Here is a 22,497-nt window from a genome sequence, read left to right as displayed (position 1 = left end):
GGTTTGAGCTCCCGAGTTGCTCATGAATAGCTTGGTTTGTTTGCAGCCCTATTGACAACGAGGGTTTCCTCCTGTCACAGTGAAGGTAGGAGATGATTCTTACTGTTCTGGGATGGAAGCTGGGGTTTGGTGGCATGTGATGGGTGTTATTTCTTTTCCCTTTAATGTGGTCCTGTTTCTCACCCAAGCTCAGTTTTGTAATGAAATCAGTTGGATATTTCAAATGCCTATCTGGAGGTTAGGGGCCAATAGGATCTTTTGAAACCTAAAAGCGTTGACAAAAGGGAGTGGAAAATCAGCAATCAGTGGGTTTAAAAGCCTAGGATGAAAATCTGGTTTTAGGGCAGATAGGTCTGCGACTGATAGATAAGGTGGTTGACAGATCTGCAACATGAATTGGAAAGGCAAGAGAGTGTGGGATCATCCTCAATTCTCTCTCCATTGAATGATAGTTTTGCAGCTGCAAGGTTTTCAAACCTTGGGAACTCTGAGGGCCAGGCAAGTCAGAATTAAGGGTCTTGGTGGAAGCGTTCTGGTTAATTTTGTTCATTATAAAGGGCTGTGTGATCACGATGTTATGGGAACAACAGCAGCTGCTTGGATGTTCCTATCCAGGGTTCAGTGGTACTTAATGTAAAAAATAGCAGTGGAAATAAGTTTTTTTTACCACTGGAAAGCAATCCAATCAGGCTGGGTCGAGTAAGGTTTATATGCATTGAAAGCAATGCAGGCAGGTGTTGAGATGTGGAAAGTTTTTCAGTGAAAACAACTTAATCCTTATCTGAGATGAGAAAAAACATCAAAGAGCAATAATGATGGAAGCTTTTCTCTTTTTGAGAGCCCGACTAATCTAGAGATGGATCAGGTGAGAAGGTTGGTGGAGATCAATTGAGGGCAAATAAGAAATAGGGTGATGATTCTGATGACAAGAGTGATTTTGATTATGAGCTTGCATGTTATGATGGTTTATTACTAGATGAATTTTGGGAACACTATGGGGATGTTTTGATTCCTTGGTGATATTTCCTATGTGTAAATGATTCTGTTAGAAGGGTTAGAAAAGGTAGGCCTATTCTTGAGGCTGATGGGATGGGTAGTAGCTGGCAACTGATCACAAAAGGGATGGTACTTTGCCCAACCTTGTCTCTTGTGTGAAGGTGATTAATGGGAAGGATATTGGAGCTAAACAGTTGTTGGATTAGATGGGCTTCTTGTTGTCTGATTTTGGGGGGTCTTAGAAATTTGGATATATTTAGGTAAGAGTGTGGGGAAAAAGTGCTGAATGAGCTAGCTAGTTTGAAGTGTTTGAATAATTATGACAGAAGAGAGTTAAACAGGGGGATTTTGATTGAAATGGGCTATATTTCCTCTCATTTCTTTTTCTTTATTTTATTTATTTCATTTTCCTGAGTCCACCCCTAGATTTTAATACTTTTTTTCCCTCTCTCAATGAGCTTCTTTTGTTAGCAAGTCAGAGAGAGAGTGCGGTTGCTGCTATGCAAGTTCCTCTGATTTACACCCTTTTGATTGTTTTTCCAATATTTTGCCTCCCCTATGAGCGGGCAAGAGAGAACTTGGTGTCAATCTTGAAGAAAGAGATAAAAATAACCTATTCTCACGCATACCTAATACCTAGATAAACTACTTTTGGATGTAGCTTTGCCTCACACATGGTGTGATTAAAAGTTAGACGTAAATGTGCTTCTTACTTATTAAGTTGCAACATTTCCAATATATACTATTTCTCTATCTTGCCTTTTCATTCCTCTGCTTCTTTTCAGTAATAAAAGAGTATGCAGTATGCTATTTTTCGGAGAATACAAGGTTGGACTTAATCGAATTAAATAGTATTTTGAAGTAATTAGGTAACTAGGAAGAAAGGGGCTTAGTAGGCTTAATCTATGACTCCTTTTATCTGATTTGAATCATTTATTTGGTGACTTCATTTCACAAAACACCAATGCTTCATTGATTTGGTGATTTCACGTCTTAAAACACCAATATTTGACCTAGCTTTTTATTGTATTTTTTGCTTGACAGGATTCTTTGTATTTCACTGCCGCTTAAATACTTAACCAAAATATGTCGGATAAATGTGCATGTGTGCAGCTTCTTATGTGGATGTGTTTTTATGTGTAGTGGGTAGGTGAGGGTGGGGTTGCACGCGTGTAAATATTGACGCTTTAAATTAGTGCAGGTTAACATTTGGAGCTATCCAAGCTGTGAGCTTTTGCACAGTATGGAGACTGGTCATTCTGCCAACATATTCTGTACAAAATTTGTCCCTGAAACTTCTGACGAGCTTGTGGTGTCTGGAGCTGGAGATGCAGAAGTAATGTTCTGACGGTTGAAACTTCTCTGCATTGAGATGCTTTGTCCACTTTATTAAATATTTGGGGTAAAATATACTCATTGATTTTCTTTTGGCAGGTTCGACTATTTAATTTGTCTCGCTCAAGTGGGAGGGGGCCAGAAGAGAATGCAATTGCTCCATCATCATTGTTTCAGTGTCATACTAGGAGAGTGAAAAAATTAGCTGTAAGTTGGCATTTCTGTGAGAACTAGTTTTTTAGAATCCAGTTATTTTAGTGGTGTTACACAAATACGGCAAAATGGAAACCTAAGTATATCATGAAAAGTTTTTGATGATTATCAAATTTCACTTGCTTGCTTTTGTTCTGGTATTTTTTGCAGGTTGAAGCTGGAAATCCCAATGTAGTATGGAGTGCAAGTGAAGATGGGACACTGAGGCAGCATGACTTTCGGGAGGGTGCTTCTTGTCCACCGGCTGGTTCTTCTCATCAAGAATGTCGCAATGTTCTAGTAAGTTCTAAATTCTAACTGTTTCTTCCTCTATCTATAATCGTAGGTGGCATGGAGTTTGTTTATGTTTATTCTTTAGAATGAATGAATACATGCTTCAATCAAAATTTGGTTTTCTTGCTGTTGAAAGTGTTGTTCAGCATAATGAAAATATAATATTTGCATTTTTAGTTAACTTGGATTGTAACTTAAATATTACTGGATAGTCAAGTTGGATATCTCAGGTTTATGAGATTTTCAACTTCGTTGCTAGAATTTGATCTTCCAAATTCTTGTTTCATCTTCTTTCTCCCCCTTTCTTCATTGTTCTCTTCTTATACCCTTCCACCTGAAGTCTGTTTTTTTCCCTTCGTTCCTTTCTCTTTCAAACTTAGCTGGTCACAGGCCTTAGTGCTGTCCTGAAAATTCTCTCTGTTCTAGCACAGCATACGCGAACCCTTATTCTCTTATATACTGCTAAATTTAAAAGATCATGCATTAGAAGCTCTAACATATTTGAAGATGCTCTTGGAAGATGGTATTTAGAAACTTATCGTGATATCAGTAGACAATTAAATGTGCTAGGAGAGTATAGTGTTAAATGCGCTTTAAATTGCATTTTAAATGTCATGCCACCCCTCCCAAGTGGCTGCATTATTATATAACTGAAGATTTGAAATGAAATAGATGAGTTTCAGGCATGGAAAAGAAAACAAGAAACCCCAAGTGATGCTTGCTAATAATTTCACACTTCTGTTTCCTTAACCATGGAAAATGTATAATTATTGAATGGGGAAAAGAACATAGGGGCACTCCTCTTTTAGGTACTTTGGCTGTAATGTTCCTCTAATGTTTTGGTTGGCAATTTAGATGTTTTCAATTTTTCCAAAAATAGTTTGTTGTAAAAAAAAATGTGCTCCTTGAAACAATTTTGAGTTCAATTGCATTTATGATTGGTCGAGATTGTTCGACAGTTTTTACATTTGTGGTTAATTTTGACCTTAGGTTAATGAATCTAAGATTAAGTTCAAGCTGAATGGTTTTGTATATACATTTATATAAACTTTTCATGAATATTTTTCCTGTACTTGTATCTAAAATATGCCTACATATTTTCAATCTTAAATTCTTGAATATTTGATTTTTTTTTTAACATTTACTTCTTGATGACAGCTTGATTTGCGGTGTGGATCAAAGAAGTCATTAGCTGATCCTCCTAAACAGTCCCTTGCTTTGAAATCTTGTGACATCAGCTCCACTAGGCCTCATTTGCTCCTCATTGGTGGGAGGTAGTTATTTGTGGTTTATGCCATCTGGTGGGATTTTTCTGTTTCTGGTCGCACTGATCTTTTGATCTCTACTATTTGCAGTGATGCATTTGCTCGCTTATATGATCGAAGAATGCTGCCTCCCCTGACATCCTGTCAAAAAATGATGTCCCCACCTCCTTGTGTTACCTATTTCTGCCCGATGCATCTTTCTGACCGTGTTAGTACAGAATCACGTTAATTTATACTGAACTATCATTCCCGTAGTAGTTCCAGTGTTGACTATCATTTAAGTTTGCCAGAAATGTGTGCTCCAACCACTGCTAACCCCACCTGATTTTCATTGCTTCTTTTTGATTTTATTATGGCATTTCCATTATTTTGAACATCATGCTCTTTACTTAGACTTAGATTGCAAGTATGGAAGTAAGGTCTTAATTTCAATTTCGACTAAAATTTAAAAGCACAAATATTTCGATGTTGATATCAATTTTGAATTCTCTTTTAAAATTGATGGAAATTGGTAGTAAAGCATGGAATTCTTTTATCAAGCTTAAAAATTTGTTAGCAAGCATAATAATGCAAGATTCAAAACCAAAATGTTACAAATGAAATACATCAACGGCACATATGTGGTATAAGGTGCAAACCGTGCAATAACTGTAATATAGTAATCATATTAAACATGTTTAGTTAATATAAATGAAATTCATAAAATAATTTAATATTATTTATTACACAAATAGAGATATTTAGACATAAATGGTCTAACAAAATGTTGTTGCTAATATCTAAATTTAATTTTCTGTAAAATTTCTATAGTGTGGAAGCAATCATTCTTATCCATCTTATAATAATCATTAGTTTCAATTAACAAAAAAGAAGATTAATTGAGAGAGGGATTTAGATTTGGGTTTGAATCGTAAATTTTAATTTCATGAGTTTTATGCTTTTTGTTTTATAGTTAAATAAAAAAAAAATGATATTTCAATAAATTTCAGATGATTTGTGTAAATTTCGGTGGAAATTTTACAAAATGGAAAGACTGTAATTTCCATTTGAAAGGTTGTTTAAAAGCGGAAATTTCGATGGAAATTTCTATGATTTCGTAGAAATTTAAGACCTTTTTTGGAAGTATGGTTGTAGTGTTTCTTAAATTTCTTCATAATTGTTGAAATTTTCTGCTTTCCCACACCATCAAATTGCCATTAAGTTTTTGTCTTACAAAATTTCCGTTAAACTTTTCATGAATCATCCAAAATTTGGTGGAATCTCGAATTTCCGTACTTTAATCTAAATTAAAATTTAAAACTTTGATTATGCACAATGATGTCTCATTATCTTTGAGAGCAGTTAATTTGGCTTTGCCTTTTGAATTTTTCGTTCATTGTAGTGTATTTCATTTGGTTTACTTAATCATTTTTAACTCTCTTATAAAGTTCTGTGTTTCCCTTACATTCTTTAGTTTGTGTGTGAGCTTTAAATATACTCTTTTTACACTATGGAATAGATTGTAAGGCCTGTTAACTATCGCTTTGATACCATTTTAAGCAACCTCTTTACCTAAAAGCTTAATTTGATAGGTTGCTGGCCAAGAATGTATGTCAAGCCTTAACAACTACAAATTACAGAATAAAATCTAACAAACATAATTTTATGTTACCCCTAGAAAAGAGTTTTGGAGTGATGTTGTACTTACTGCTTGTTATCGATGCCGTCCTATGTTCTTTGAGGTAAAATTCCCTCCTTCGTTCTCTTTTCTACCTCTATTCTCTTTACCTCCTCATACATTCATGTGTGTGTCCTTTCTTCATCAACTAATTTCGAGGTGGATAAGTTGGATCCTTGTGCTATAAAATGTGTCTTTCTAGGTTACTCATATATTCAAAAAGGATATTGTTGTTATAGTCTTACTTTCCATTGCTTCTTTGTTTTTGCAAATGCTACCTTCTTTGAGTCTACACCGTACTATACTTAGTCTCTGTTTGATTTTGATCTCTTTGAGTCTGTTCCTTTGTCTAATCTTCTAGACTCTAATTTGCTGTCCTCACCCAATCAACCACTTTTGTCTCATTATAGTTTGAGTACTTCTCATTGTCTTGATCATCCTAATTTGCAAGTGTATTCATGATGGCGGCTCCAAGGAAGAGAGTCCCCTCTAGCTTCTACTACCACGCATTTGGTTTCGTTGTTTGATGATCATATTTCTCATGACGTTGATCCTCCTATTGCTGTTCGGAAAGGTAAACACACATGTACCCAACATCCCATTTTATGATTTCTTATCATCCTCCTATTATTGTTTTGTTATTGCTCTATCATCTACTGCCCTTCCTAAATTTGTTTCAGATGCCTTAGCCCACTCGGTAGAGGGGAATGCTATGGTTGAAGAGATGAATGCTTTATAGGACAATGGCACTTGGGACTTGGTATCTCTTCCTCCTGACAAGTGTGTGGTTTTTTTTCATTGGGTTTACATTGAAACTCAACCCTAATGGTTTTGTGGCTCGTTTGAAGGCCCATCTTGTTGCTAAGGGGCATACTTAGGTGTATAGTTTGGATCATTTTGATACTTTTTCTTCTGTTGCCAAACTTACATAAGTACGTTTGTTCATCTCCTTGGCTACTGCTTGTCACTGGCCTTTGCATTAGTTAGATGTGAAGAATTCTTTCTTACATGATCTTGAGGAGGAGGTCTATATGGAGCATTCACTTGGGTTTGTTCTTAAGGGAGTTTGGTCTTCAACGGTGTGCAGTTGATCATTTTGTGTTTTATCGTCATACTTCATCAGGTAGGATCCTTCTGTTGTGTATGTGGATGATATTGTTATTACGGGGCATAATGATAAAGGTATTCAGAGTCTCAAACTTTTTTTGCAGATTAAGCTTCAAACCAAATATTTGGGACCATTGAAATACCTCTTGGGTGTAGAAGTATCTAGATCTTGTATGAGAATTGTTTTGTCACAAAGTATGTTCTTAATCTGTTGGATGAAGTTGGATTGTTTGATTCAAACCGGTTGATACACCCGTGGATCTTGACAGTAAGTGCCGAAATGGGTGATTGTTGCCTAATCTTGGACAATGCTGTAAACTTGTTGGAAATTTGAATTATCTCATAGTCACTCGACCGGATATATCTTTTGCAACAAGTGTTGTGAGTCAATTTCTAGATATTCCGAAGACAAGTCATTGGGACAGAGTAATTGCATCTTGAGATATCCCAAAGGTGCACTTGGGAGAGGTTTTTTATATCGTGATCATGGTTACACTTTATATTCATGGATATACATATGCAGATTGGGCTGGGTTGCCTTCTGACCAAAGATCCACAACTGGGTATTGTATCTTGGTTGGTGGTAATTTGGTTTCTTGGAAGAGTAAGAAACGAACCCTGCTGCTAGGTCAAGTGCTAAATCATAATATAGAGTTATGGCTCACACTACTTGTGAACTTGTCTGGTTGAAGAAAATGTTGGAAGAATTGGGTTTCTCACATTCCCTGCCTATGAAGTTGGTGTGTAATAATCAAGATGCTCTTCATATTGCATCCAACCCGATATTTCATGAGTAGACGAAACACATTGAAGTTGATTGCTATTTTTTTGGGAGAAACTTGTGTAGAGGTTCATTACTACCATTTATGTGAAGTTTGACATTTAGTTTGTTGATATGTTTACCAAAGCTTTTTTTTTTTTTTTTTTGGGGGGGGGGGGGGGGGGTGGGGGGGGTTGCTCGTGGTAAATTTATTTGTAACAAGCTAGGAGCATATGATATTTATGCTCCAGCTTAATTGGGAGTGTTAGAGGTTATTTATGTCTTTTAGTATTATTATTAAATTTGTTAGTTTGTTAATTAGTGAGAGTTAGTAAGATTGTCATTATCATGTATTTGATTTGTATTATAAATTGAGGGAGAGACCTATCTTCAAGCTAGGTCATTCATTTAATCGAAATCTCAATAGAACTCTTTTGTTCTAGACACCGAGGAGGTACTTCTTGAGTCAACAATTTTCTTGGTGGGGTAGCTGGTTGCAAAATTATTTTCCCATCACTGAGTTTGAGCATGCAACTGTTCTCTGACTTCAAGTTTTGAGCATGAACGTTGTAGATCCTATGGCAACCTAGTAGGTTATTCACCATCTCCATGGGCAAGACATCACAAAATATTTCGGTAAAAAAGTAACTTGTTAAAAGTTGGTATCCTAGAACACTCTAAAACTAGCAGAGAGGTTTTATCTACCCAGCCAACTCTTTAAGGACGTGGGTGAGGCAATGGCTTGAGAACCAATCTCTTGAAGGCTGGCTTCAATACTACATTAGTAGAACTACGCCCATTTATAACAAGTTTGTGGAATTTTATCTCTAGATTTAACACAAGTACATGGGATATTGGTGCACATCCATGCCTTAGAATCTATTGTAGTGGCCACTATACACCTTGTGCCATTAAGACGAGCACTGGTATCCTCTTCCTCACATTCCTTTGAGTCAGATGGGTCAGAAGGCATGTACATTAAATTGTTTTCCTGAGATGAATGAAGAATTTTATTTGAAAGAGAAGAGGAAATAAGTGCAACAAAAGAAAACAAAGATCGTATTATAACAAGGAATCCTTGAATAAGTCAACAGATACACCCAAGGAAAAGAAAAGAAAAGAAAAGAAAAGAAAAGAAAAAATCTATGCATCTTTAGTGAAGCAAAGCAATCTAGTCTCTTTGCAAGTCTTCTAAAGAAACATTTCTAGAAATTCCATTCATAGAGAAACAAAGAGAAGCAAGAAAAACTAGTTTGCTCCAAGACAGGTATGAGATGTAACAAAACCCTTTAAAATTGTGGCATTACTCTTTAACAAAATACACCAAATGATCAGCAAGAATCATGCCGTCATCACAAAGCTTTCCTCTTTCTGCCTTTTCGAGATCTTCTAAATTAGGGACACATCTAGAGATGGGAAAATCCGATTCTCACCAAGAACTACAAATATGTTATTCCAAATAATCCATGCAAAAGGAAACAAGTCTCACCCCTGAAACATAGGACACATACATTTGGTGATAGGGCCTAATTTGGTTTCCCTTCTAAATCTTGTCATTTGGGTCGTAGGCCAAGTAAAAACCTTTATTTTTAAGAAACATGTCCTTCCCAATTAAATATGCAAGAAGAAAAGAGTATAAGAAGAAAAGATAAGCATTAGGAACATGAATCAAGTGAAGAAAGTAAGATTTGCAAGAAAATTCCAAAGAGGAATTAAGAAACCAAATTATTTATTTTTATTTTCAACAAAAGAACAAAATCATTCATCTCCCTCATTAAATTTCTCGTGAAGTGAAAGTCCAAAGGCAAGCACCTCCTACATAGAAAGGAAAGTAGAGATTGGAGTATCATGATGGGTACATAATTGAAGAAGACGACATACACTTGAGACAAAGCAGCCTCCTCAATCCAATGATTTTCCCAATAATAGTCTCTCTTTCCATCATTAAACCTTGTATCAAACCTAATATGGAAAAGAGGTAATAGATATATGAAAATCTACTATGGTAATATTAGCTCCAACTTTAACTTCTCAATCATTTTTTTGGATTTTGAACTTACTTCGAATGACCTAATGCCAAAAGAAAGGCTCTAAGGGAAAACACTATAACCATTTCCACAACAAGGAGTGTTTTTGGATACCAAATTACCTAGACCCTACCCCTCCTTAGGTCAACTCACTGTCACCCAACGTACAAGGTGATCTCTGCAACTCCACCCTCTCTCAGCCACTTATGATCTTAAAGACTCATTAACTTCTCTATTCTATGTGCTGCCCACACAAATGTTAAAAAGAGAGAAACAATAGAACAAAACAAAAGAGAGATATGCTTTCAAAAGAGTAATATGTCGCCTTAAAGTAAAGAAAGGCAATTCCACCCATCAAACCTCCTAGAAACTCTCTCATAAATTGAATTCCAAAAGATGATGCAGAAGGATTACTGCCCAAGGGGAACGCCTACATAAGTAATGGGCCAAATTAAAAAAAGATAGCACAACCTCCTAGCGTAAGTCAAAGAAGAATGGGTACTTGATTCAATGCCAATTACTACGATAACCTTTGGAAAAAGTAAATTCTGAACCCCAAAACATTCTCACCAATGTATAACATGGTTAGCATATTGTATAAGCTATGCACATCATCCAATGGAAAGAGAATGGTATCAATCACAAATTGTAAATGTGATATGGACAAATCCTCATGACCCACTTTTACTAAATCTTTGTCATCTCCTTGCTGAATCAAAAAGCATTTGTCACAATAGTGAACAAAAAATGGGCAATGGATCCTCTTGTCTAACACCTCATCGTGGCTGGTTCTGCTGATTCATGTACATTGAGAAGAACAAAAGAGACACCCTCTAATCCCAAAATCTTTCTATCCATGACTTTATCCAAAAACCCATACACAATTATAAGATTTTTTAGAATGGAATTTCAATAAGTATATTTTTTTCTTCTCTAATTGCATCTTCCACAACCTCATTTGCCCCCAAATCTGCATTTAAAATATCAAGATTTCCAATAAAAGTCTTAAGTATGGGAAATTGTATACATCAATACTTTAGCCACTTTCTGAGAGAAAACTTTGGTCAAGGTTTTGTAAATGCTAATCACCAAACTTAGGGGTCAATATCCCCCTTTTTAGTCTAATTGCGACACTCTCAAACAGGACCTTATAAGTGCATTTAAGGATTTCTTTATATCCGGTAGATTTGTGTGCAACATCCATGCCACTTTCCTTACTCTAATTTTGAAGAAATATGGCGCCTTTAATATGAAAGACTTTCATCCAATCAGCCTAGTGGGGAGTATATATAAGATTCTTGCTAAAGTACTTGCTAAAAGGATAACAAGAGCCATTATGTAAGTTATCGGGCATCACCAACATGTTTATATGGCCGGAAGACAAACCATGGATGCAGCCCTCATTGCTACTGAGGTGGCGAATACCTATCAGAGAGAAAGGAAAAGTGGTGTAGTCTTTAAGCTAGACACGAAGAAAGCTTTTGATCACATCAATCAGAACTTTCTTCTTTATCTTCTCAGAAAGATGGGTTTCTAGTAGCGATGGTGCAGTCCCACTGCATAGAAACTCCAAGTTTCTTAGTGCTCATAAATGGATGCCCTTCATAATTGTGAAAGATCACCTTTGGCGAAAAATCATTGCCATGAAATATGGACGATTGAATACAATGAGTGGATCTTTGGGTTGGCAGAGGACCACATGGCGCAATGGTGTGGAAATACATTAGGATTATATTTAGTAATTTGTGACAAGGTTTTTCTAAATGACATTTTGGAAGTTTGGAGATTTTTTCCTTTATAGATGGTAATCATATCCTAGGTTTCAATAGTTCAACCCATGGTAGTCTACACATTACACATCAATGAAAATTTTTTGGAGATGGAGGATAAACATCTCTTAATGAGCAATAGTGAGGAGGACTTCTGAAGATCATGCCCTGCGTTGCGCAATTTATATTAATAACTTGCATATTTTAGTTTGATAAATACCATATGGATTAGTGGATGAGTATTATAGTGTTGAAAGATTATTTTTTTTCTTGATAGTAAAAGAAATTAATTCATACTAGAATGTACAATCAGGAGAAAGTACATCTCCTTAACAAACTCTAGGATGCCCCAGAGAAATCAAAAAGGAAAAACCAAAAGGCACAAAAATAAATACAGGAAAATCCTCATGCATAAGTCAACAAAGAATGATTGCTGGTCCCACCTAGTGGGGCTTAAGGCTTGGTTTGTTGTTTGTCATTTTATGTTAATTTGATGTTGCTATTCTGTTTTTTTTTTTTTTTGGTGGGGATAAATTTAATATTTTTATGTTAGAGCTCATAGTAGTCAAATCAATTCAAATTGTGAATCAAAATCTCAATTTCATGAATTGAGAATCGAGAATTAAGAATCAAATTGAATTTTTAAGATGCAATACAAAATTTGAAAAATCAGTTCCAAATGACATCCATGTGTACAACAACCAAAATAGTAAAATAGATCGAAATTATGGATTAATATACTAAAAGCGTAAGAGTCAAAACTTAAGCACCAAGTCTAAGAGTTTGTGATGAACTAAAAAATAAGATTAGGATTCAAGAAAACTTTTGAAAAAATTAAGCTTTATGTTTATGGTGCACGTGTAATATTTCTTTAATGGTAAAATAAAAAATCATGTGTTTTTTAAAAAAAAAAATAAAAAAAAAAAATAAAGGAAGGAATCAAAAAAAAAAAATAAGAAATTGAACTTTATGGTGTTTAATAAGAAAAATAAATTTTAAATCCCGAGTTTTCTCTAACGACTAAAGCAAGAAGAAAAGGTAAATAACAAACATTAACAAGGAGGCAGGGTTACTCCAACAATGCAGAAATTCGATTTATTTATTGGGGAGAGTGGCTTGAGGGATGTTTCTTTGAGTAATGCAAACTTTTCATGAATTGATAGGGCATGCTGATTATTTTGGGTCATTTCTAGTGTGTTTGATTTTCCCTTTTAACTTTTTCTGGGGTAACCCAGAGTTTTGAAAGGAGTTTCTTCTCCAGATTTAGCTTTTGTTCTCAATGGGAGTCTTGGCAGAAAATGATGCTGAATTTCTTCTCATCTGAACTCACATAAACCACAAATGGAATGTCATTTGCAACCCAAAAAAAAGGGTTCAGAAGGCTTTTGGGTAGGTTTGAAGCAGTCGGATTCGACTAGATCAAGGAAAAGCTAATCGAATGATTTGATTGGGTTCTATGATTCACCAAGTTCTGCGATTCACCCATGAGATTCAAATTGACTTGAGCCTTGATACGAATCATATGTTTCAAATCTAGAATCATGCGAAACAACTGGTAGGGCCTGCTTTGCTTTTGCACTGTTTTCCACTCTGTTACTAGAAAACAAAACACCCTGGCATATGATGATTTGGTTTGAGTGTTCCAAAAACTAAATCTAGTACATTTTTGTTCTAGGACACTAGATCTAGTGATGCGAAGTTTTAAATGAATATTTTACATAGGTCATTTTTTTATTGGTAAAGTGGAGCATTATCAGTCATCACATCATACTTTTATTTTCTATCATAATTAATCTACTCCACCAAAGAAAATGTCTTTTAGATTTAGAAACTTCTGAACATTCTCTCTTAAAAATGTACAAGTGTGATAACATATTATGCACAATTGTATTTATATAAGTAATTAAGAACAATTGTATTTATATAAGTAATTAAGTGTACGTCTAACATACCACAAAGAGTGTTCTGTATTGCGATCTTTCCACAAATTGGAACATTCTGCATTTTAGGTAACATTGTTTCTACTCTTATGCAACCATAAGTTTTAACTTTTATTATAGCAGTGATAAGATTGTAATTTTCTGAATTTTTGCAAATTGAAAAAGTTCAGTGTTAGAAATTAGATTCTTGGTGTGATCCCATGTTTTTTTTTTTTTTTATTTACTTGCCAAGGGACAGATTCTGCAGGTTGTTTCTCAAATTTAAGTGATGTCTTTTTCTTGATGGAATATGGATAATTATATGGCTATCCTATTTCTACTAAAATAAATTTATATGGTGATCCTCGTTTATTTTTAATTTCATTATTTGCCATTCATATTTGAATCTGTTAAGAGAGATTTTTTTTTTTTTTTTGGGTGTCATTTTTCATTTATATTTCTTCAAACTGAAAGTGCCATTAGAAGTTATAATGTTATCCTTATTAATTTTTTTATTTTTCCCAGGGAATGTCATGCTTGCACTTGACTCATGTTACATTTAGTCCAAGTGGAGAAGAGGTGCTTCTCAGTTATAGCGGCGAGCATGTATACCTAATGGATGTAAATTGTGGCACGTTTTTTCTCCTTGAGACCTGAGTTTCTTTTGCTATCAGTAGTGATGATATTTTCTGCAGTCTGGAATTTTTTAGAAGAAATATATAATATACATAATATCATGCTTGATTCTCATCTCTTGAAAGATATTCTTTGTTGCTTGAATGGAATATTTCAAGTTGCTTTGATTTGTTATGAATTGGATCTTTGGGCTCGATACCTGAATCTTGCAGTTGTTTTAATTTACTGTTTGCTTTCATGAGGTGTTGGCATTTACAATCACCTAAACGCGTAAGTAGTCATTGATGGATCTTAAACTTCAAGGCTGTTTGTTAGGCTTTTGGATGAAGTTAGTTGATCCCGCAATTTTATCATAAGTTTGAATTGGTTTGTGCCTAGATGGCTTGGGCACTTGCAATATTGACCAAATAACACACTAGGGAGGAGAAGTGAGCTAGTTAATGTTATAGTGATAGTTGGAGGTGGGGTAGACCTAGAATAACTACGACCGAGACATTAAGGATTCAACAACCGTCCATTTGTTAGAGGATATCGCTCTAGATCATGCGGAATGGTGGAAGAGGATTCTTGTAGTCGACCCAACCTAGTGGAGCTTAAGGGCTTTGGTTCTTAGCATAAAAATATACCTTGTAATGACATTCCCAAGAATATCATTCCTATGAGTGGGATGCTTGATGGGAATATTTTTGTTTGGTTTGTGTTTTGTGATTCCTAGTAATGTAGGAAGGATTCACATGTCAATATGAGGTTCAACATGGGATTTCTCGTAAGCATTCAAGAAGATGACCCCTATATAGCCCGAAGAATAATTATACTTTCAACACAAAACCTACTAAGTGTACATAACTAAATTAATGTCCCAAAATTTTCAGTGATACTTAAAAAAAATTCTTACCAATTATTAAAAAAAAACTTAATTCCGCATGTGATGTACTCAGTGTCTTGATCTTTACACACATAGTCGGTCCCAAGCTAAGGTTAAGGAGGAGGGTGTTTTAGTTAGCCGACAGCTGGCGTAAACTTGTCAAATCACTATGATATGAAACCTTACTAATTTTTTGATGGGTTGTCCCCTATGAGTGGCACGTTGTACTTATACTACTTGGTTTTAGTGAAAAGTGGGCGAGGGTGGGCTAGGTTGTTGCCCCGAAGCGATGTGTTGTGTCTGTGATCGAGTACGGTGTCAAATATGCGAGGGTTTGTACATTTTTGGACATGGGTGGGTAAAGAAGTTAGTTTAGGAGACTAGGATTATAATAAACAACTTGGAATATAGGTACAATTATGGGTAAAAGCATGGAGATAGTGGACAAGACAATGATTAGAAGAAAAAATGTAATTTTCCCTCGAGAAACTAAGAGGGTAGGAGAGAAAGCTAGAGAAATTAAAAAGTCAGGATTCAAACTTTGGTACACTGGAAAAGTAAAACATAAGACTGGTGTAGGAATCATTGTAAAAAAAGACTTAAAAGATAGTATTGTAGATGTCAAAAGAGTAGGGGATAGGATCATAAAAATCAAGAAATGATAAATGTCATCAGTGCTTATGCTCCCCAAATAGGGTTATTAGCAAAAAACCTTAAGAGAGAATTTTGGGAAGATGTGAGTAGTATTATACCAGGGATATTAGGGATAAGGATGGTGAAAATATTCATAGGAGTAGATTTGAATGGACGCACTGGAAAGGATAATAAAGGTAATGAAAGGATATATGGAGCACGTGGATATGGAGATAAAAATGAGTCTGGGGATATAATCTTTAGACTTCGCCATGTCATGATTTTATTACAATTCAAACTTGCTTTAAGAAAAGAGGAGCATTTAATGACTTTCAAGAGTGGACAAAATAAAAATCAAATAGATTTTTTCTTAACTAGGAGATAGATTGTTTATCATGTAAAAATAGTGAAGTTATCCTAGGTGAAAGCTTAACTGCTCAACATAGTTTTAGTGTTAGATATATGTATTAAAAAATAGAAGAAAAAGGATAATATAAATCAATGCAAGAGAATTGGGTGGTGGAACTTAAAGGGAGAAAATATAATAAAATTGAGGGCAAAAGACACTAACCTCCCTTGAGGTTTGGTAAAAAGACAAGGAACTTCTCGTAGGTTTCAAAAATTTCACAAACCTCTCCAGGGGATTTTGAAAATCCAACATACCTTCGTTGACATTTCATTTCTGGGGCATTTACACCCCTAAAAAATTTGTCTTTTTGCCAAATATGACGGGAGGTTTGTGTCTTTTTAGCAAATCTTAAAGGCACTATGTGGAATTTTTGAGAACTTAAGGGAGGTCTCTAGGATTTTTGAATGCTTAGTGGAAGTCTCTGTCTTTTTGTCAAACCTCAGGGGAGGCCAGTGTCTTTACCCTAAATTTTAAAGACAAAATGATCAAAGATGGTGATTGGACAATAAAGGATGGTGTAGACACTAACACTTTTTTGGAGCAGAATAGCTAGCTTTAAAAGAAGACAACAAAAAATATTTTAGGTGAATCAAAAAGAAGATTCTCGGATAGCAAAGAAAGTTGGTGGCAGAATCAAGATGTTCAAAAAGTTGTAAAGATAAAAAAATTCGGTATAAAATAGAAAAAATGTTGAAAGATAGAGAAAGTATAAAAGGCAAGAAAAGATGCGGAAAAGGCCGTTAGTTAAGCAAAATGTAGATCATTTAATAATTTATATGATAGATTAGATACAAAAGATGGGGAAAGAGACATTTAAACTTGCCAGAGCTAGAGAATGAAAGAGCAAGGACTTCGGTTATAGGTAAGTAAAATGCATAAGAAGTGAGGATCATATTGTCTTGGTTAAGAAGACATAAATAGAAAGATGGCGAACTTACTTTAGTAAGCTATTTGATGAAAGCCAAGTGTTAGGGGTTGATAGTGTGACCTTGGTTAAATGGGGAGGAGTGATGTCTTCACTTGCCCTCGCCAGGGATTTTTATACTGGATGTTGAATAACTCAGATGATGGTTTGTGTAATTGTCTTGGTGATTGAATATAACAACTAGTTCGACATGTCATTGAGTATGAAGGTTGCTTGTCTTCATGAATTCATTATTGTTGGAATTGATATTTCATGCCTATGATGGCTTTCGAAAACCTCTTGCGTGTTCATGATAGCTGGATTGAATGTGTTATTGGCTGACTCTGTCGAGGGTGAGCCTCGATGACTACTGTGCGGCCTGTTAATTGGGTTGAAATTGGCGGTCCGTGACAGTTGGTATCAGAGCATGGTTTGCGTGAGCCCGGTGGGCGTGAACATTGTGAGTTGGAAAATGTGAATTTAAAATTTTGTAAAACAGGGCAATTTGGAGGCATGTAAGGCAAGGGGTGAATTAAGAGAAAATTGATTTTGAAAATACATTTGTGGAACTGGAATAAGTCACTCCATGTATGAAAATCCCTGGTAGGGAGTAGTTGTAAGCCTCGAGAATAGATTGAAATACATTGAGGGCATGATGCCATCTCCCATCTTGTGAAGGAGAAAGACAAATGGAGCTTGCGGTATTCAAAGGAGGATTGGGCAGTGGGAAACTTAGCAAGGGTGCGATGACATACATAATCCTTGGGGGTAGTGCCAATAGAGCTTGAGGCCTCCTTAAGGGAAGCAGACCAATAGAGCTTGAGGTTTGCCATAAAATATTGAGTTATTGGAAGCCTTGAGTAGGCTGAAACATATCGTGGGCGTGATGCCATTCATTGTCCCAAAGGGGTAGTGCCAATAGAGATTGAGGCCTCCCTACGGGAAGTAGACCAATAGAGCTAGAGGTCTGCCAAAGAGTATTGAGTTGTCACCTTGAATAGGCTGAATTATATCATTGGCGTGATGCCATCCATGGTTCCAAAGGGTAGTGCTAATAGAGCTTGAGGCCTCCCTACGAGAAATAGACCAATAGAGCTTGAGGTCTGTCTGATAATATTGAGCTGTCGGAAGCCTTGAATAGGCTGAAATAAATCAAGGTCGAATGCAATCTAGAATCCCATGGGTTTGTGCCAATAAAGATTGAGGCCGCCCCACGAAAGTTAATTGAGTTCGTTGCTATATTGCGCGTATGGAGTATGGGAAGAGAATCCCTTACAATTTGATGGCTAAGTGAGTAGTAGGACCTCCAATAAGACTACAGAGAGAAGTTAATGGTTCACACCAAGCACGCAGGAAAGTAGGCAAGGTGCCACCCAAAAGTGCCAGAGGGAAGGCAATGTGAATGCTGCGCGCTCTGTAAGTCAACATGGAAGAGAAAGGGTAATGGTTCACACCAAGCGCCCGAGAAAGTAGGTAGGGTGTCACACCAAGCGCAAAAAGGTTGGTAGGGTAAATGATGCATGCTTCGGTTGGTATGGCAAAGATAGGATAATGGTTCCCGCCAAGTACCTAGGAAAGTAGGCAGGGTGACATGCCATATGCGCGAAAAGGGGTAGGCAGGGTGAACGCTGTACGCTTTGACCAAGTTAAGATAGATAATTTCATGCCTCTAATGACTTGAACGATGATTTGATGTGAGATTCGGTAGATTTCAATACTCAAAAGACAACCAACTGGAATGAATGAGTCGTATACCCTTTTCATTTCTTTACTAGTCTGTAGTCGTAGATACCTCACGTAGTTGATGAGTCGTACCCTTTTTCATATCTTAACTATTTGTTGTCGTAGTTATCTTACACAATCAATGAGTCCTACCCTTTTTCAGTTCTTTACCAGTCAATTGTAGTAGTTACTTCGCATAGTGGGTTGAGTTATATCCCTTTTTAGTTCTTTACAAGTCGGGGCTTGTATTTTTTTTTTATACTGTGGATGAGTTGTACAAAGTCAAGATAAAATATATAGGGTATTAACCTGGTAGACATGTAGTCAATCACGAAGGTCATCAACAACTAGAGTGGGAAATCTTCTTACAAATACATCGACGAGGTAGTCGATAGAGTGAGTGGGGGAGAATGTTAGGGGTTGATAGTGTGATCTCTGTTAAATGGGGAGGAGAGATGTCTTCACTTGCCCTCGCCAGGGATTTTTATATTGGATGTTGAATAACTCGGATGATTGTTTGTGTGGTTGTCTCGGTGATTGAAAATAACAACTAGTTCGACATGTCATTGAGTATGAAGGTCGCTTGTCTTCATGAATTCATTATTGTTGGAATTGATATTTCATGCCTATGATGGCTTTCAAAAACCACTCGCGTGTTCATGACAGCCGGATTGAATGTGTGTTATTGGCCGACTCTGTCGAGGGTGAGCCTCGATGATTGCCGTGCGGCCCGTTAATTGGGTTGAAATTGGGGGTCCGTGACACCAAGCATAATGGCTTCAGCTTAGAACTAACAAATGAGGAAAGAGGCTAAAAATATGAGATTTATTTGCAAAAATAGAGTTAATGAAGTTAAGTTTGCATTAGGAAATATGAAAAATGGAAAAGTTATAGGATTGGATAACATCCCAATTGAATTTTGGAAATACCTAGGTGATAACAAAATTATATGGTTAATTAAATTATTTAACACAATTATAAATACTAAGAAAATGCCAGTTGAATGGAGGAACACTTAAATAACTATATGCAAAAATTAAGGAGATATTCAAAATTGTAATAATTATTGTGGAATTAAAATTATGGGTCATACAATAACACTATGGGAAAGGGTAGTTGAACAAAGATTAAGGTTAGAAACGAGTCTTAGAAAATCAATTTGGTTTTATGATTGGGAGATCTACTACAAAAGCTATATATATTTTCAGAAGATTAATTGAAACATTTAGGAAAAAGAAGAGGGACTGGCGTATAATCTTTATTGACTTAGAGAAAGCGAATGATAGGGTACAGAGCGCGTGTAGTAGGTATATTCAGTTCAGTAAGGATATGTACAATGGAGTAATGACTAGAATTAGGAATGTAGGTAGAGTAGATATGAAATTTAAATCATAATGGGTATGCATCAAGGATATGCTTTGAGCCCTTATATTTTTGCGGTAGCAATGGATGAACTTACTAGGAGTATCCAAAATGAGGTTCCATGGTGTATGTTGTTCGCAGATGACATTGTCTTGATTGATGAGACTAGGGGTGGAGTAGGATCTAAATTAAAACTATGAAAGAAGCTTCAAAATCTAGAGGTTTTTGGATATGTAGAAATAAGACATAATTTATGAAACGTAATTTAAGACATAGTAGGAGGAATATTGGAGAAAAGGTTAAACTTGATGGTTGAGAAATCAATTTCACTAGTAGATTTCGATACCTTGGACCTATTATGCGAGCTGGAGGATAAATTAAAGAAGATGTAATGTATAGATTTGAAGCTGGTTAGATAAAATGGAGAAGTGCTTTGAGTGAGCTGTGGGATCGTAGAATACCCTTAAAATTTAATGGGTAGTTCTATAGGACAACTATAAGACCAATTATGCTGTATGAATCAGAATGTTAGGTGATCAAGGAACAACATATCCAAAAGGTAAAAGTTGCCGAGATGAGAATGTTAAGGTGGATGAGTGGCATAACATTAAAAGACAAATTAAGGAACGAACATTAAGTTAGGCATAGCTCCTGTAGAAGATAAGGTAAGGGAGGGACAACTTAAATGGTTTGGGCACTTACAAAATAGGCTAAATAGTTTGCAGTGAGGAGGAACAAGCTAGATACTGTGAGGGGTAGTAAAAGGGGTAGGAGTAGACTTAAAGTAACTTGGAATGAGATAGTGAGTAACTTAAGGCTTGGTTTGTTGTTGTCATATAATTTTAAAAATTCAACATTTAAATAACCCAATTAACAATAATTGAGGACAATATGGTCTCTAAAGCATCCATTATATTGTATTATTGTAATACAATAATTATTGCTGTCAAAATATTAACCATTATATTATATTATTACAACACAATAATAATATAAGTTTCATTTTATTGATAATTTATTATTTAAATACAATAAACATCTAACTATACCATGTTATATGTGAGGGTAATTTGGTTCTAGAAGTAGGATTCCCATGGGAATCTCATCCCCTTGAAACTTACCCATGGGGAGGTTTGGAATGGGATACCCATGTTTTATGGGAATCTCTCATTCCGAGGAATGTTAAGATGCAGGCCATGTATATCAACTAAATGTCTATAAGTTAGTAATATAAATATGCTTATGAAAAAAAAATTAACATCTAAAATTTAAAGTGCAAGCCCAAAATGTATCAACTAAAATTAACACTAAAATTAACTTAACTTGCATTTTTGCAAGAGGCTGTTTCCACTAAATGTATATCAACTAAAGGTATATAAGTTAGTACTATAAATATGCTTATGAAAAAAAAAATTAACATCTAAAATTTAAAGTGCAAGCCCAAAATGAACTTACAATCAACATTTCTCCCTGGATGAGAAGTAAAAGCTTTGTGCAGAAGCCTTCCTTGAGTGGAGGAATCATGGGGAAGCTTCCTGGAGAAGCCCTTACCATATAGGTTTTTATTTTTATTTTATTTTTATGTAATATAATATCATTTTTTTTAATAAGCATTTCTTTATTCTCAGAAGACCATGATCACTTGAACAGTTTGTCAAGGTGTTGTAGCCATTTCATACCTTAGAATGATATATAAATATATATATATATATATATATATATATATATATATTTTGATGGGGGTGTCCCTGTCTCAATTGCATCTGACAAACTTGCCCACTAATTGATGTGTTAGTGCTTCATAAGTTGGTCCAAATAAATGTTGTCAGATATCTACTTGCTGTTTTTTTTTTCTTAGTTTTATTTTAAAAACAAGCTTTTATTTGCTTAAACTTTATGCCTTGTTGGATATCTTGTTATTCGGTTGCATAATTTTCATAAAATTTGATCAGATGAAGCTAATAGTGTCAGTCCAAATATATACTGATGGAGTTTTCTTACTCATTAAAAAAAAGGAAAAAATAATGAAGTGTTTTATTTGCTTGTACTTGATGCTCTGATGCATCTCTTGTTTTTTGGTTATGCTCTGTTACATCTCTTGTTTTTTGGTTATGTGATGGTAAAAGTTGATCTTGTACTGGACTCAAGTTATTTTTGTTATGTGCAGCTGCTGGAAGTGCTATGCAATATACTTCAGGGGATGTGTCAAAACTAATGAGCCTTACTCATATACAAAATGTAGTAGAATTGCAATCATCTGTGTCTGGTGCTCCCTATAATGGTTTTCCCATAAAAAGCAATGTCGCTGCCAGGGTGTGCATCTCTGTGTGTGTGTGTGTGTGTGTGCGTGTTTTGTATTTTGTTTTTTTTTTTTGAAGTTTTTCACTTATTTTTGGTAGAATTTCTATGGCTCTTGATTTTTTTTGTGTACCATTTGAATATTCTAATGCTGTTTTTTACAGCTGAACAAGTGCAGGAAATTGGTTCAAACTGCAGAGAAATCTTTGAAAGAGCAAACAAATTATTTCTATGGAATTGAGGCATGCAATGAAGTTTTGGATGGGCATGGTAATGAGATCGGACCTACACTAAGGCATGACTGTCTCTGTCTACGTGCTGCCTTGTTCCTGAAGGTTCTTAGAGAA

General features: G+C 35.5%; 1 protein-coding gene across 3 annotated transcripts in view; it reads left to right on the top strand.

Moving 5' to 3' along the window:
* The window catches only part of LOC131162289 (protein ALTERED SEED GERMINATION 2), an 80,954-nt gene that overhangs the window by 18,390 nt on the left and 40,067 nt on the right, over positions 1-22,497 (top strand). For 2 of the 3 annotated variants that reach the window (XM_058118600.1, XM_058118601.1), the window contains exons 4-11: positions 2,198-2,332; positions 2,431-2,538; positions 2,695-2,823; positions 3,976-4,091; positions 4,173-4,290; positions 13,847-13,952; positions 22,020-22,165; positions 22,315-22,485. In XM_058118600.1, the coding sequence (XP_057974583.1) occupies positions 2,198-2,332; positions 2,431-2,538; positions 2,695-2,823; positions 3,976-4,091; positions 4,173-4,290; positions 13,847-13,952; positions 22,020-22,165; positions 22,315-22,485 (1,029 nt within the window). The remainder of the gene's footprint in view (positions 1-2,197; positions 2,333-2,430; positions 2,539-2,694; positions 2,824-3,975; positions 4,092-4,172; positions 4,291-13,846; positions 13,953-22,019; positions 22,166-22,314; positions 22,486-22,497) is intronic. The other variant, XM_058118602.1, reaches the window with a different exon arrangement.

The sequence above is a fragment of the Malania oleifera genome, chromosome 8, assembly GCF_029873635.1.
Source record: "Malania oleifera isolate guangnan ecotype guangnan chromosome 8, ASM2987363v1, whole genome shotgun sequence".
Taxonomy (NCBI): domain Eukaryota; kingdom Viridiplantae; phylum Streptophyta; class Magnoliopsida; order Santalales; family Ximeniaceae; genus Malania; species Malania oleifera.
This window is presented reverse-complemented; position numbering and strand designations above follow the sequence as displayed.